Source organism: Mirounga angustirostris, unplaced genomic scaffold (assembly GCF_029215605.1).
Source record: "Mirounga angustirostris isolate CCGP_5_RB_7025 unplaced genomic scaffold, mMirAng1.0.hap1 SCAF_12, whole genome shotgun sequence".
In the NCBI taxonomy this organism is placed as follows: domain Eukaryota; kingdom Metazoa; phylum Chordata; class Mammalia; order Carnivora; family Phocidae; genus Mirounga; species Mirounga angustirostris.
The window spans coordinates 56,473,265-56,487,241 of NW_026991720.1; the positions used below are offsets into that span (position 1 = coordinate 56,473,265).

General features: G+C 33.4%; 1 protein-coding gene across 11 annotated transcripts in view; it reads left to right on the forward strand.

The window, feature by feature from the left end:
• Nucleotides 1-13,977, forward strand: part of SNX13 (sorting nexin 13) — a 157,293-nt gene that overhangs the window by 60,659 nt on the left and 82,657 nt on the right. For all 11 annotated transcript variants that reach the window (XM_064575191.1, XM_064575186.1, XM_064575188.1 and 8 more), the window contains 6 exons: nucleotides 2,820-2,941; nucleotides 3,029-3,130; nucleotides 4,333-4,421; nucleotides 9,312-9,395; nucleotides 12,900-13,038; nucleotides 13,422-13,510. In XM_064575191.1, coding sequence (XP_064431261.1) covers nucleotides 2,820-2,941; nucleotides 3,029-3,130; nucleotides 4,333-4,421; nucleotides 9,312-9,395; nucleotides 12,900-13,038; nucleotides 13,422-13,510 — 625 coding nt within the window. The remainder of the gene's footprint in view (nucleotides 1-2,819; nucleotides 2,942-3,028; nucleotides 3,131-4,332; nucleotides 4,422-9,311; nucleotides 9,396-12,899; nucleotides 13,039-13,421; nucleotides 13,511-13,977) is intronic.

Consider the following 13,977-nt stretch of genomic DNA (forward strand, 5'->3'; position numbering starts at 1 on the left):
GGAGGAATACTTTAAACAAAGTGAAAAAGAGCCTTGACTATAAGGGTACCTGGATGGTTCAGTTGGTTGACCATCCAACTCTTAATTTCGGCTCAGATCATGATCTCAGGGTCATGAGATCGAGCCCTGCCTTTAGCTCCGTGCTCGATGTGGAGGCTGGTTGGGATTCTTCCTCTTCCTCTTCCCCTCCCCCCACTGTCATGCTAGCGTGTGTGCTCTCTCTCTCTCTCTCTCTCTCTCTCTCTCTCAAATAAATCTTTAAAAAAAATAAGAGCCTTGCCTATAGGCATAATTTAAGAATAATTGATACTAAGAGCTCTAATAGAAAGCTACATGTGGATCAATTGAAGAAAATGTGGCTATTATATAAATTGAATGACTTTTTAATTGATTTTTCTATTCATGTTCCATTTATTACATATTTATCAGTACATTCTAATTTTAGGGAGTACTTCACTGTCATCAGAATATTTTCAAATTTTGTTAAGACAAATACTACTAGAAATTGTTAGTAGATGTTTTCCTAATTTACAAAGGGAAGCGATTTACTACTGTTGTTCTTTTCTTCCTAACCTAGAAAAGTTCCTTTGAGTTGAGCAAAGGGAAAATAATGATCTTAGGTAGAAATATAGAATGCTGTTCCTGGTTTTCTCCACCCTCAACATACTTGTATATTGAAAGTAGAAATCCCTATTTTATTTTATTTTTTTAAAAAGATTTTATTTATTTATTTGACAGAGAGAGATACAGTGAGAGAAGGAACACAAGCAGGCGGAGTGGGAGAGGGAGAAGGAGGCCTCCCACCAAGCAGGGAGCCCGATGCGGGGCTCCATCCCAGGACCCTGAGATCATGACCTGAGCCGAAGGCAGACACTTAACGACTGAACCACCCAGGCACCCCAAAGAAATCCCTATTTTAAATTGAAAATAAATTTTATGTATTTGCATTGCTTGTTTATTTTCACTTATTGTCAATGTTATCCTCTGTAATGAGTTGAGATGGGTTTAAAATGCCTTCTAAAATTAGTAAATTTTATTTTGTTTGAGAATTTCAATAACTTACATAAATAGCATTTTGCCCTGAAACAAAACAGATATAATTTGAAAGATGTATTCAGCTTTCTTCTAAATTTGTTAGAATGACCATTTTATGGATAAAATGAGTATTGGCCTATACCAACTGAATTCTGTTATAAAATTTTTAGATGTGGATGATTTTTTACAAATAATTTATGTAAAGACTTTTGAAAGATGCTTATACAGATTGTGGGTTTTTTTTTTTTTTTTAAATAAATAAAAGGGAGACTCTAGAGACTGCTAGGTTTAAGTTTTTATTTTCGGTTTTATGTTGAAGCTGAGTATTGTCACCAAAGTTAGTATATGCTTATATACTATGGCTCTTGTAGTATTTTAAGTAATGTTAATCCCTTTTCAGATCCCTGAGTGCAGTTTACTTTTTTAAGGTTAATTTCTTTTGTGTTGATGTACTTAGTAATTTACTCTTTCTTCCCACATATGTAACAAAATTATAGTGTGCATTTGAAAAAATATGAGTGTTAATAGCTTCTGTTTTTATTTGAAAACAAGCATCTGGGGCGCCTGGGTGGCTCAGTCGTTAAGTGTCTGCCTTCAGCTCAGGTCATGATCCCAGGGTCCTGGGATCGAGCCCCACATCAGGCTCCCTGCTTGGCGGGAGGCCTGCTACTCCCTCTCCCACTCCCCCTGCTTGTGTTCCTGCTCTCGCTATCTCTCACTCTGTCAAATAAATAAAATCTTTAAAAAAAAAAACAAAACAGGCATCTGTTACATTCCTTAATGCCATCAACACCTTTAAGTTTTCTCTGAAAATGCTACAATAATCAAGTTAATTTCTTCACTAGCTTCTTTATTATGTATGTTTGGGTAAATAACATAGTGAAGTATAGTATACTTTTTCTTTGCTCCTCTGTTGCCCAGCATCTTTATGAATAGATTCTTTTATCTATTTGGTATGTTCCTAAAAAGGTAAATTAATTTGAGTGCTAATTTAAGGAAAATCGCACTGAAAAAAATACTTACTTAAAAATATCAATCCGAGGAGAGGTGTAAACTGTTTTTGACTTATCTGTTTTGTTACTGTTTCACTGATGTACTAAAGTAGCAGTGTTTCTTGAGGTTTGTTACTTTTAAGATAGAGTAATAGGTAACTTAATAAAATTAGTAATCACCTTTTTCATGGGTACTGTGGTATTTTGTATCATTCTTTAAGCCATTTCTGTGTGACTATAATTATTTCAAATGGTCAAGTTTTTAAGTGCAAATATCTGCAAACAGAAACCATTTAGACTTATACCAAAGGTATTTGGTTCAGAACTTGGGCTGAACAACTAAAGAGAAGAATGTAGAGAATTCAGAAAGGGTGCAGAAGGAACCAAGAAATGTCTCAAATGCTCTTTTAAAAGCAAACAAAAACATTTCGAATCCCTAATGTATTCTTCTGTCTCGGTGAGAAATATATGATATACCTGGTGTCAGACTCATTTTAGATTTAACTGGAAAAACATTTTTTTCATTATATTTTAAGTACTTAGTATTTTAAAGCTTTGGCACATAAAATACTTCAAATAATATTGTTCAAAGACTTCGTCAACTAGATTTGATATACCTTGGGTCTTGTGAAAGGGAGGACTAAGATGTAATTGAAATTAAGTAAACAAAATCTCAGTGTAAATAAATTCAGTCTCTGTGATAATCATGTTTATTAGTCATTAAAATGAATTTATACTTTTTGATTAAAAAAGCATTTATATAATGCTTTTATCTAATGTGTTTTTTATAAGGTCAAAAGAAATAGACTGGCAGCCTTATTTTACTACACGTATTGTAGATGATTTTGGCACACACCTACGAGTATTCAGAAAAGCTCAACAGAAGATAACAGAGAGAGATGATCAAGCGAAAGGTAATACCTTTATTCCCTTTGAAAATTAGGACTTTAAAATCTGTCTTTCTTTATCATTCTGTACATCTTATTCTTTTCTTTCTGCAGGTACAGCAGAAGATCTTGTGGATACCTTCTTTGAAGTTGAAGTTGAAATGGAGAAGGACGTTTGCCGTGATCTAGTGTGCACTTCTCCCAAAGATGAAGAAGGTTTTCTTCTCAGTTTAACTCTTTGGAGAACAGTAACTGTTCAGATTGGTTAGAGACAAGTTAGCAGAGCCAGGGAACAAAATAAGGGTAAAGGGTGAAATTATTCCTACAGGATAGGTAGCATAGTATAGACAGTGTCACTATTCATCTTATTTTTTAACTCTTAAAAGTAGTTTCCAGATTCTTTTCTCTTTTTTAAAGGTTGTCTTTAACATTTAAAGGTGGTTATTAAAGATTACTTCTCTTCTTTTAAAATACAGCAGGCACAAACAATTTATAATTGTAAATTTACTTTTTATGGTCTACAGTAATTTATCTTCTCCATACCTGTTACCCTAAAATATTTTCTAAGAGAATGAGTGTAGTGATTTCAAATATAGTTTATCGAGTCGAATGGACTTGTCTTTTCTTTGTGAGAGGTTAGACCGGATAAGCTTTAGCTGAGGAGGTTGTCTTTTCCTAGTTTTGCAGCCTCTCAGAAAGAGTCTTTGCTACTTAGCACATTTTTTGATTAACAGGATCAGCTATATAATTCTATTCCCAGGAAGTGTCAGCATATGAACTACAGAGTAGTTCTAGTTGTGGAAATTGTTTTCTTCAATTTTTAAATTGTGCTCTTCTTTCCCCCCTTTTTTCTTCTTTCCTTTTTATATTTACACTGCAATTCAATTTTTAATTGCCGTTTCATTAGCACTGGCATGAAATAATAGCTAAGTATAAGAAATAGTTATAGTGATGTGCAGTACTTTTCATGTAAATCGAGGAAGTAGTAAAATAGAAGAGCATGCTCTTTTTCTTTTGTTACTACCTACCAAGATAGTGGAGGTTCTTTCTTGAAAGAAGAATTACAGGTATATTTTAAAATATGCAAATAACTTTTAAGTATGCTAAGATAATGTGTAGTAGAAGTGTAGAATACGTGGTACAACCACAACTGTTTAGGGGGAAAACATTTTGATAATAGAAGTTTCTCAGTGATTCAAAAACAAGGTAAAGCTGAGCAGAATAAAAAAAATACTAGTTTGATTAATGAATCGTTACTGTTTGGAGAATAATGAAAAAATTTAACCAATACTGATTTGTACTAATTAATTATTAAAATAATAAGCTGCTATAATTGGGAAACTACTTATTTCTGCCTTTACAATCAGTGGAGATTTGATATTTTCTAATGTTATTATAGCTACCTTTTTCATTTCTAGGATTCCTAAGGGATTTGTGTGAGGTCTTATTATATTTATTGCTACCTCCTGGAGATTTCCAGAACAAGATCATGCGATACTTTGTCAGGGTAAGCTTAAACTCATATCAGATAAATGGCTATAAAGAAATTTAGCGTGGTAATTCTCAAAATATTTGGTTTCAGGACCCTGTTAAATTCTTAAAAATTATTGAGGACCTCAAAGAGCTTTTGTTTACATGGGCTGTATTTATCAACATTTACTGTATTATAAGTTAAAACTAAGAAATTTTGAAACACAAGAATACACAAGCACACATTCCATTAGTTGATTTCTATCATCACGCCATCATGGTCCTTTCTGAAAATATCACTGTGCGCTTGTCTCCTTCCATCACCCAGAGATCCCTTTACAAACTTTGAGAACTGCCTGACTTAGAGTTAGGTATGGGGATTTTTGGGTTATAACAAAAATATGTTTTAAATTTTAATACAGCTTTACCGATAAACTTACTAGAGTTAGGCTAATTAAAATAACACTTCTGGATAGAAACTTTAAAAAAACTAGGCAGCTAAGATTCTGCTTCTTATAATTAGAAAATGAGTAAGTGGGATAAGAACAATAGTCTTGGATTTTTTATTCCCCCTATATAAATATAGGAATAAAATTCTGTATACAGATGTAAAGGAATAACATTTTTGTTTTGATTGCTGGTTATGATTGAGAAATGCTAGCTAGCTAGCTACAACCCTTATGCTGGTTGAATGGGTAAGATCAGAGTTTCTAATTTATATGAAAGTGAAAGCTTAGGATCTTTTTGTCTACCATCCAGCAAAATAGATACCAATTCCTGAGGTGTGCTTTTATGCTTTTATGTTGTTAAAAAGCAATTTCACACAATTTCTTAGTACCTACCTAACTCGAGTTCAGTGTACTTCTCTAGTAGGGTAGTGGTGCCGTGAATTGAGTAGTAAATGCTTGGTTTTAATGGGAAATGTCTGATAGACGATGTATTGTTAATAACAATTATTTGGGCTAGCCATTATCAAGGGCACTAAATACCTGACATGTCTATCACTAGATTCACATCTAGCACTGAAGGAAGACACTGCTAATCAGTTACAGTACTCGTTCCTGTTGAGTATTTGTTTGGCAGCAGAATCTTTGTCTACCTGGTACACTAGACAGCCACTGCTGGGCAGTGTCTCAGCAGCTTTCACATGGCTGGCAAACTTTTCCCTCTTGAAATTTTGTCTTTACTTGGGTTCCATGTCATTGCTGTCCTGATTTTTCTCCTCCTTTGGTCTCCTTTGTAGTCATTTTTACATGTTTTAACTCCTCTTGTATTTAACTTTTAAATATACAAGTTCTTTAGGCCTGGGCCCTCTTCTTGCTCACCCATTCCTGTGTCTTTAAATACCATCCAGGTGCTAGTGACTTTCAAATTTATATCTTTAGTACAGACTTTCCTTCTGAGCTCCACGTGCCTCTGACCAGCTGCCCACTGAAATCGCCATTTGATTGACGCACAGCCCTTTTAAACTTTAAATGTTCAAAATGGAAATCTTACTCTTGTTTCCATGTCCTGTCTTGCCTTTTAATCTCCTCTCCATCCTAGTAAATGCTGTGACCATCCAGCAAATATTTCCCATCTCGAGTTCTTCCAGAGGTTTACAAGGCCATACATGATGTGGCTTTGTTTACCTCTCTGGCCTTTGTGCCATGCCGTCACTGTATTCCAGTGATGCTGTCTTCGTCAACGTAGGGCCATCTCATGCTCCTCTTTTTCTGGTCAAAATGATTCCTCTTATTCTCTTGGCTAAATTGTATTCACCCCTCATATCCCACTTCCTCAGACATGCCGCCCCTGACCACCCAGTCAAGTCCCCTCATAATTCCCTATTGCTGTAGCCAAGTACACAGTTATTTTCCTTCAAAGCATTTACCGTATTTCAGTATTATAATTTGGTTGTTGTGTTTACTTACTTGATGCCTTTTTTCCCCACAGTAGTACTCTAAGGCCCATTAGGACACAGGCCATATCTGTATCATTATTATCTACTTCATGGTTGTCACGGTGCCTGGCACATAGCACATATCCAATCAGAGAATTAGTTTTAATGAGAGGAAACCTATTTGCCCTTCTTGCTGAAGGTGCACATGCTACTGCAGCTCCTGGAGATGTAGTTGACTCTTACGAGACGTGACTGATGACCTGCCTTGTTACATGAGGTTATTGTTGAAAGCAAGTAGGGTTGGTTATTTATTTATTTATTTTTATTTCAAAAGATTTTGACAGAGAGACACAGCAAGAGAGGGAGCACAAGAAGGGGGAGTGGGAGAGGGAGAAGCAGGCTTCCCGCTGAGCAGGGAGACCGATGTGGGGCTCGATCCCAGGACCCTGGTATCATGACCTGAGCCGAAGGCAGATCCTTAACGACTGAGCCACCCAGGCACCCCCACAAGTAGGGTTATTTAAAGAGCAAATATGTTTTGATGTGGATTGTAGACCAGTATTTCGTATCTTTATGGTTGAATCTAATTGTGTATACTTAAGTATCCTGCATTCAGCAACTCAGGTTTTTCTCTCTTAACTTGATAATTCTTTATCAGTTTTCTTTTGTTGGTAATTCAAGTTTTCCCAAAAGATGTTTTTGTTCAGATTAAATAACAGATTAAAGAGTTTTTCCTTCTTGGGGCGTCTGGGTGGCTCAGTCGTTAAGCGCCTGCCTTTGGTTCAGGTCATGGTCCCAGGGTCCTGGGATCGAGCCCCGCATCGGGCTCCCTGCTCGGCAGGAGGCCTGCTTCTCCCTCTCCCACTCCCCCTGCTTGTGTTCCCTCTCTCGCTGTGTCTCTCTATGTCAAATAAATAAATAAAATCTTTAAAAAAAAAAAAAAGAGTTTTTACTTCTTTCCTTTATATGGATCCTTTATATGGATTGTACAAATCGTAGTATTTGACTGTAGTAATTGCTATTTAATCGTCTCTGCTTTCTGTCCATTACCATGTTTTATTTAAAGATTCATGGCCTCGATGACTTTGTAGCTTTTAAGCCTTCATATTTGACAGCAGGTGCTTGTCTTAAAGTAGAAATTATATGGAAATGGCTACTTATTTTGGAATATTTAGAGCTCTCACTAGAACCTGTATAGGAATTGTTGAGTCATATGATTACATCTTAACTAACCAAACCCTTTCATGAGGCAAATTAGAAGATAAAAGTAATTTTCTAAGACAGACTGACTAATTGCATTGACTAATAAGCACTAAGTTTATTCACATGTTTTTTTTACTTTGCAAAGAAACTTTCAAGAAACATAGTTTTGTTTATGAATTTTCTCCTTACAAAGCACATTTTAAAATTTGAGCATATGTGGCCAGAGATAATTTGAAGGAAAGAATTATGTAAATAATATAATTTTTTAAGATGTTGGAGGCTAAAAGTCATCTTGAAAGAATAATTCCTCCTAATTTTAGAATGTAAGATGTCTCGAAAGATACTTCTAAAAGTTATCAGAACCGTCGCACATTTGACTTAAGGATTACTTAAAAATCAATTAATTAGTAAAAAAAAATAAATAAGAGATACTGGCTGACTCAGTTGTTAGAACATGCTTCTCTTGATCTTGGGGTCGTGAGGTTGAGCCCCACATCGGGTGTAGAGATTACTTAAAAGATGTGAAGACAAGAAAATAATTATAATACAAAAAAAAAGTTACTGGAACCTTCATGAGTGCCTTTTGGAAATGTTAATTCATCATTGGGTAATAGTTTTCAGAGACTTACACAGCTTACAAAAGTAGAGTTTATATAAAATATCTCTCTAAAGGAAAATAAAGTGAAGCCTACCTTTTATGAGCTAAGTATACCAGAAAATGGACCATATAAATTAGAGATCTTGATAAAAGGAATAAATAAACTGGTCCTTTAATTAGAAAAGTGAAACATCCTGTTAAACTTTGAGTTATTTAGCCTTCCAGTTTTCTTAAGAAATGGTGTTTCATAGATTCAGGTATCAGCATGCATAAAAGAATGAAGATTAGTAATGGGTGAAAACATGGTATTAATAGAATCAGCACTAAATTCTTTATTTCCATTCCTTTAATATTTATGAAATGCCTGCCATGTTTAAGGATATGACCTTGAGTAAATATTTTTGAAGATCGATAAATCAATAGATCACTTGACAAATGTCATTTGTATGCAGAACGTTCCTAGATAGTGGTAGCGTTCTAGAGAAGTGGAAGAGACACAATTACATGGAGAAGGATAAGTGACAAATGCCATAAATTCAGGGCATGAGTGTATTTTAAACATGTAAGTAAAAGAGTATTCAGCTGAAATGATCAAAGTTTATTTGATTGGAGATTTCATTCTGTAGTCAGTCCTTGGAGGAAGAGCAGGATTTTAGTAGGTAGGAGCATAAACAACTATAAAGAATGGGAGGATCTATTCTAGAGAAAGATGAATAATTAACATATTTTATTTTCTATTAGGAAAAATTTCAAACACAGACAAGAATAGAGAATAATACAGTAGACATTTATGTACCAACTACCCAAATTTAACCAGTGTTAATGTTTTACTGTAGTTGCTCTGTTCTTCCCTTGAAGGTAACTACTATTGTAAAATTGGTATCTTTTCCTTTTGTTCTTTGTTTTTATACTTTTAATATAGATGTAGGAATTCATACATCTGTATGGTGCCATGTTTTGCCCTTTAAAAATTGACATAAATGCTAACATACTAGAGATACCCTTTTACTTTTTTCCACTCAACTCTAGGTGCCATTGTGGAGATATATCCAGGTTGGTATAGGTAGCTTCATCTCATTTATTTTAACTGAGATGTATTAGTTAATCTTTTTATAATATTGTGTTGGTTATCAAGTATTATGTGTATCATACCTTTCTTAAGTAACAGCGTTGTGTTATTTACATTATGCTAGTGATTTAAGAAGTATATTAGGTTAAATTTGTTTTTTACAATTTTTGTCCAGGAAATCCTTGCACGAGGAATTCTTCTTCCATTAATAAATCAACTCAGTGATCCTGATTATATTAATCAATATATCATATGGATGGTACGTACGTTCTAAAATTACAACTCTGTTTTTAAAACAGTTTTTTAAAATTTAGAAAGAGTAATTGGAGATCAGGATGATCAAGCAATAATTTATTAAAGAAATTAGGTAAAAATATGTTTAAAGGTAATCTTTATATTTCTAGTACTTCTGTTTGCTAATATGTTGAATGCACTAGCCAAATTCTTTTTAAGAATTTTGTTGATAATCCTGTTACAATTTTGGTGTTGTTACTACTTATTTAAATTAAAAAAAAAAAAAAAGATTTTACTGCCTGAGTGTTTAGGATGAGTATTTTAAAAAGTTGCTGTTGCTGTTTGGTTTTAAACACAGCTTGTGGTCTGAACTACTTAAATAGCATGTACTTTACATTTTTATACCTTATAGTGGAGGAAAGTATGGTGAAAGGAATACTGGAGTGAGAATGGGAGGATGTGTGTTCTAGATTTGTTTCTGTAAGTTGCTTAGTGTGTGTGTAAGTAGCTAGTTTTCTATAAATCATAGTTTTCTCATCCGTCAGACATATCAAAGGGTTAGTGATTAGTAAGTTTACTAGGTCTAATTATTTTCGTGTGTGATTATATATGCTTTTCCTCAGTAAACTCATAGTCAAGAAAGAGTTGTAAATGGGCTATTGCTGGGAATTCTTTGATACATATCTCTAGATCTTTGATTCATTTTCTTGAAATAGAATTTCTTCTCCACAGTTGTCTTCTGTTAACTCAGTCTAGCTTTCTTAGGAAAGAATTACTTTATTGTTCTTTGTTTCTAGTAGCCATTATCAACCTTGACATTGTTTTATTGTTGTTGTTGGAGCAATTTTTGTCTTTCCCACCAGATTGTGGGTTACCTACAGGCAGAAATGGTTTTGTTAGCTTTGTGTTCCTAGAGCCTTTTATGGAGGTCACACAACTTGATTCTTCTTTTCCTTTGTCAGTTTTTTTAGCGTCCTGTTGGGCTCTTCCAAAGCTTTAAAAACATGCATATCTGCCTAATTAAAATTTTTAAGAATGCATATCCTTTAGTTAGGAGTTCTACTCATGAAATTTATTCTAAAGTGATAATAAGTAAGTTTGAAACAATGTATATTTAAGGACATTAATGCCAACATTGCTTTTAAAACTAAAAAATTGAAAGCAATTTAAGTGTTCTACATGGAGGATTTGTTTAATAAGTTATGGCATATTGATACAATAGAGTAAGTACATGAAGCCATTAAAAAGAATGATGGTAGTGTATCTTGAATATGAAAAGATGTTTACATATATATTTTTAAAGATTTTATTTATTTATTTAAGAGAGAGAGTGGAGAGAGAGAGATCCTGAGTGGCGGGGAGTGGGGGGTGGGCAGAGGGAGTAGCAGACTTCCCGCCGAGCGGGGAGCCCGATGCAGGACTTGATCCCAGGACCCCGGGATCATGACCTGAGCCAAAGGCAGAAGCTTAACTGACTGAGCCACCCACGTGCCCAAGATGTTTATATTTTTTATGTGAAAAGGATAACTAAAGGTGATGTGTGTGTAGATAATGCTTTTTAAAAATAAATATATAAGTAATTATAGTTTTATTAATGACTATATAATTCTGATAGTGTATATACTGTTTGAAATCTTAATAGAAAGAATTCTGAATGTTTTAATTTTCCTCTCTTTATATATTTCACTTTATAGGGAGTATTGGTTATATAATAAAAAAGTAATTTTTTAAGAAATAGGAAAGCAGGTAAAATTTAAAAACATTTCAGTAATGAAATAAGAGTAAATAGTTTTTTTTTAAGGGTAAATGGTATTAGGAGATTTTTTTATAACACAATAAAATGGATGTTTTATACTAACCTTAATCAGGATACAATACTGTATAATCTTACTGGTGGTACAGAAAAGGATGCTTGTTCACCAGAATGTTATGGTTATCTCTCACTCCTGGGATTAGGAATTATTTTTTTCCTATATATTTTTTCTTTAGCTTTCAATTTTTCTTTTGCTGAACTTGTATTAACTATATAATTAAATATATGGTGTAAACATTTGGGGGGGTTGGAATTTAACACATGCTCTAAAAGGAATTCAACCACCAAATCTTTACTTGTTCTCCCCAGAGTTGGATTAATACTACTATTGTGTATGATGCTTCGGTCTTTTTGCTATTTAATGAACAGGAGTTGATCCCTATTTCATGTTTCAGTACAATATCAGAAAATATATTTAGAAGAACAGAGTTTATCAATAAAGGATCTTTAGCCTACTTTGTTGTCTGGTTTACAGTCTTTTGACATTATTCATGTGGGAAACCTTGTATACATTGGTATTATAAGTATTAAAATGAGCTGAGTTCTTATTCTTAGTTCAGTTATATTAATGGTATCTAACCATATAGTTCATTTCTATTTGGACAGAAAAGTTTAGTGCAGTCTAGTAGTAACATATCTTCTCTCTATAAAATATTAGTGTTACCCAAGAGTAGTTTTAAATTTTAAATCATTTCTAAAAATAGTATGGATGGATTTGCATTATTCATCTCTGTGTGTAATTTTTTTAAATAGCAACTAATTAAGGATAAGTCTTATTTCTTAACTCATATTGTTACCTTCAACTAGAGCAGATAAATGGACAGTTGTTTGTTTCTTAATGTATTCTTAGAAAAATCATGTCTTTAAAAACCTACCATTTTTTTAATCATTGAAGTAAAATTTACATAAAGTGAAAGAAATTGCTGAGTAGTCTTATAAAGTTGTATTCTAATTTTGCACTTCCCTAGCACCATTTGAGAGTTTTCATCTCTCCACATTCTGATGAACATTTGTCATTGCTGTTTTGTTGTGGTTAACTTGAATATGCCTGATAACTAATGATATTGAGTATCTTTTCATGTGCGTATTAGCTAGTTTTTCCCTAGTCCTGGACTTCTGCAGTTCCCAGGTCTTCAACTCCTTATAGAGAATGGACAGTATCCCAAGTCTGCTGCCTTTTCGTAGCTTCCCTTACTGTTTTACTTAAGTATTGTTGGCAGTCAGAGTGGTTAGTCACTTTATAATATCCTCGAGTACTTTTTGTCTCTCACTTTATCTGTTTGGTGAAACCACACTCTGGTTAAATTCAACTCAACTGTCAACTCCCATTCCTGTTCTTAAACAGCACATGGCTGGGGGAAAAAAAACAAAATAACAAAGTTATTTATGTGATCACATTGATTCTGTTCAATTTAGGTCAGAGAATGCCACTCTTCTGTTTAAAACCCTCCAGTAACTTTTCATTCCACTCAGAGTGAAAGCTCCCTCATGTACTGTACCCTACCAGATTGGCCTTCCATTGCCACTAATCTCGTCGTCTACTCCTCTACCTTTCTTTGGGACCATGAGTGCAGAGATTTTCATTTTGTTTTCTTAAAAGCATTGGCATAAACACTTACTGTAAGATTGTGCCTACTTCGCACGTGCTAGGCACTGAAGGTTCTTTTTTTCCTTACTGAGTCCCTCTCCCACCTGTTTTTTAAACTTTGTTTTCAGATCCGTGATTCTAATTGCAACTATGAGGCCTTTATGAACATTATTAAATTGAGTGACAATATTGGAGAGCTAGAAGCGGTCAGAGATAAAGCAGCAGAAGAATTACAGTATCTTCGATCTCTAGATACAGTTGGTGATGGTAAGTAATTCATTTAAGTATAGAAATGTTGTACTTCTTTAATTATTACTATATCTTTACACAGAACTTTAATTTACCTAAATGTCATTTTATGCTATTATTTTCACCTTATCTAAATCTAAATCTTATTATGTTAACATGTGCTTAGAATAAAAGCATTATAATTTTCTGAATGTGAGGCTATTAATATTGTAATTATCTCTAAAGTAAAAATAATAGGCATGGTTTAATTTTAATTAAATAATTTCACTATAAAATTTCAGATTATTTCTTTTATTGTTTGCTCTGTTCGTGGTTATTATGTTAAATTACAATACATACATGTTTAAAGTATTCCATAAATAACATTACCACTAGCTCACAATCAATTTGTTTGTATTTAGATATCAACACTATCAAGAATCAAATAAATAGCTTATTATTTGTAAAGAAAGTATGTGACTCAAGAATACAGCGATTGCAGTCAGGCAAAGTAAGTAAAGTACTTTCAGATTAATGTTTAGTTATAAATACTTTATATTCACTAATATCTCTAGCAAATGACAAGAAGTGGAATATTAACCAGTGCAGCCCTCCACAAAAGGACTTGTAGGAAAAATTTCTCTAATACATTATGGTATTAATAAGTATTTGTTAAAGCCAAAGAGATTAAAACACTTCCTGTAAAATGCCACAGTAATTAAAGATTTTATTTATTGATTTACTTTTCATTTTTTATTCAAAATTTAACATTTATGTAGTTTTATACACTGGGCACCATTTTAGATGGACCTAATAGACAAAAGCTCTCTCTTCATAAAACTTATGTTTTAGTTGCAGAATCAAAAATAAACCAGTAAATAAATTAATATAAAATGTTAAAAGTGTTAAAAACAAGTAAATATAAAAAATAACAAGTAAAGCAAAGTAGAGGGATAGAATGTTTTAGATGGATGCTGA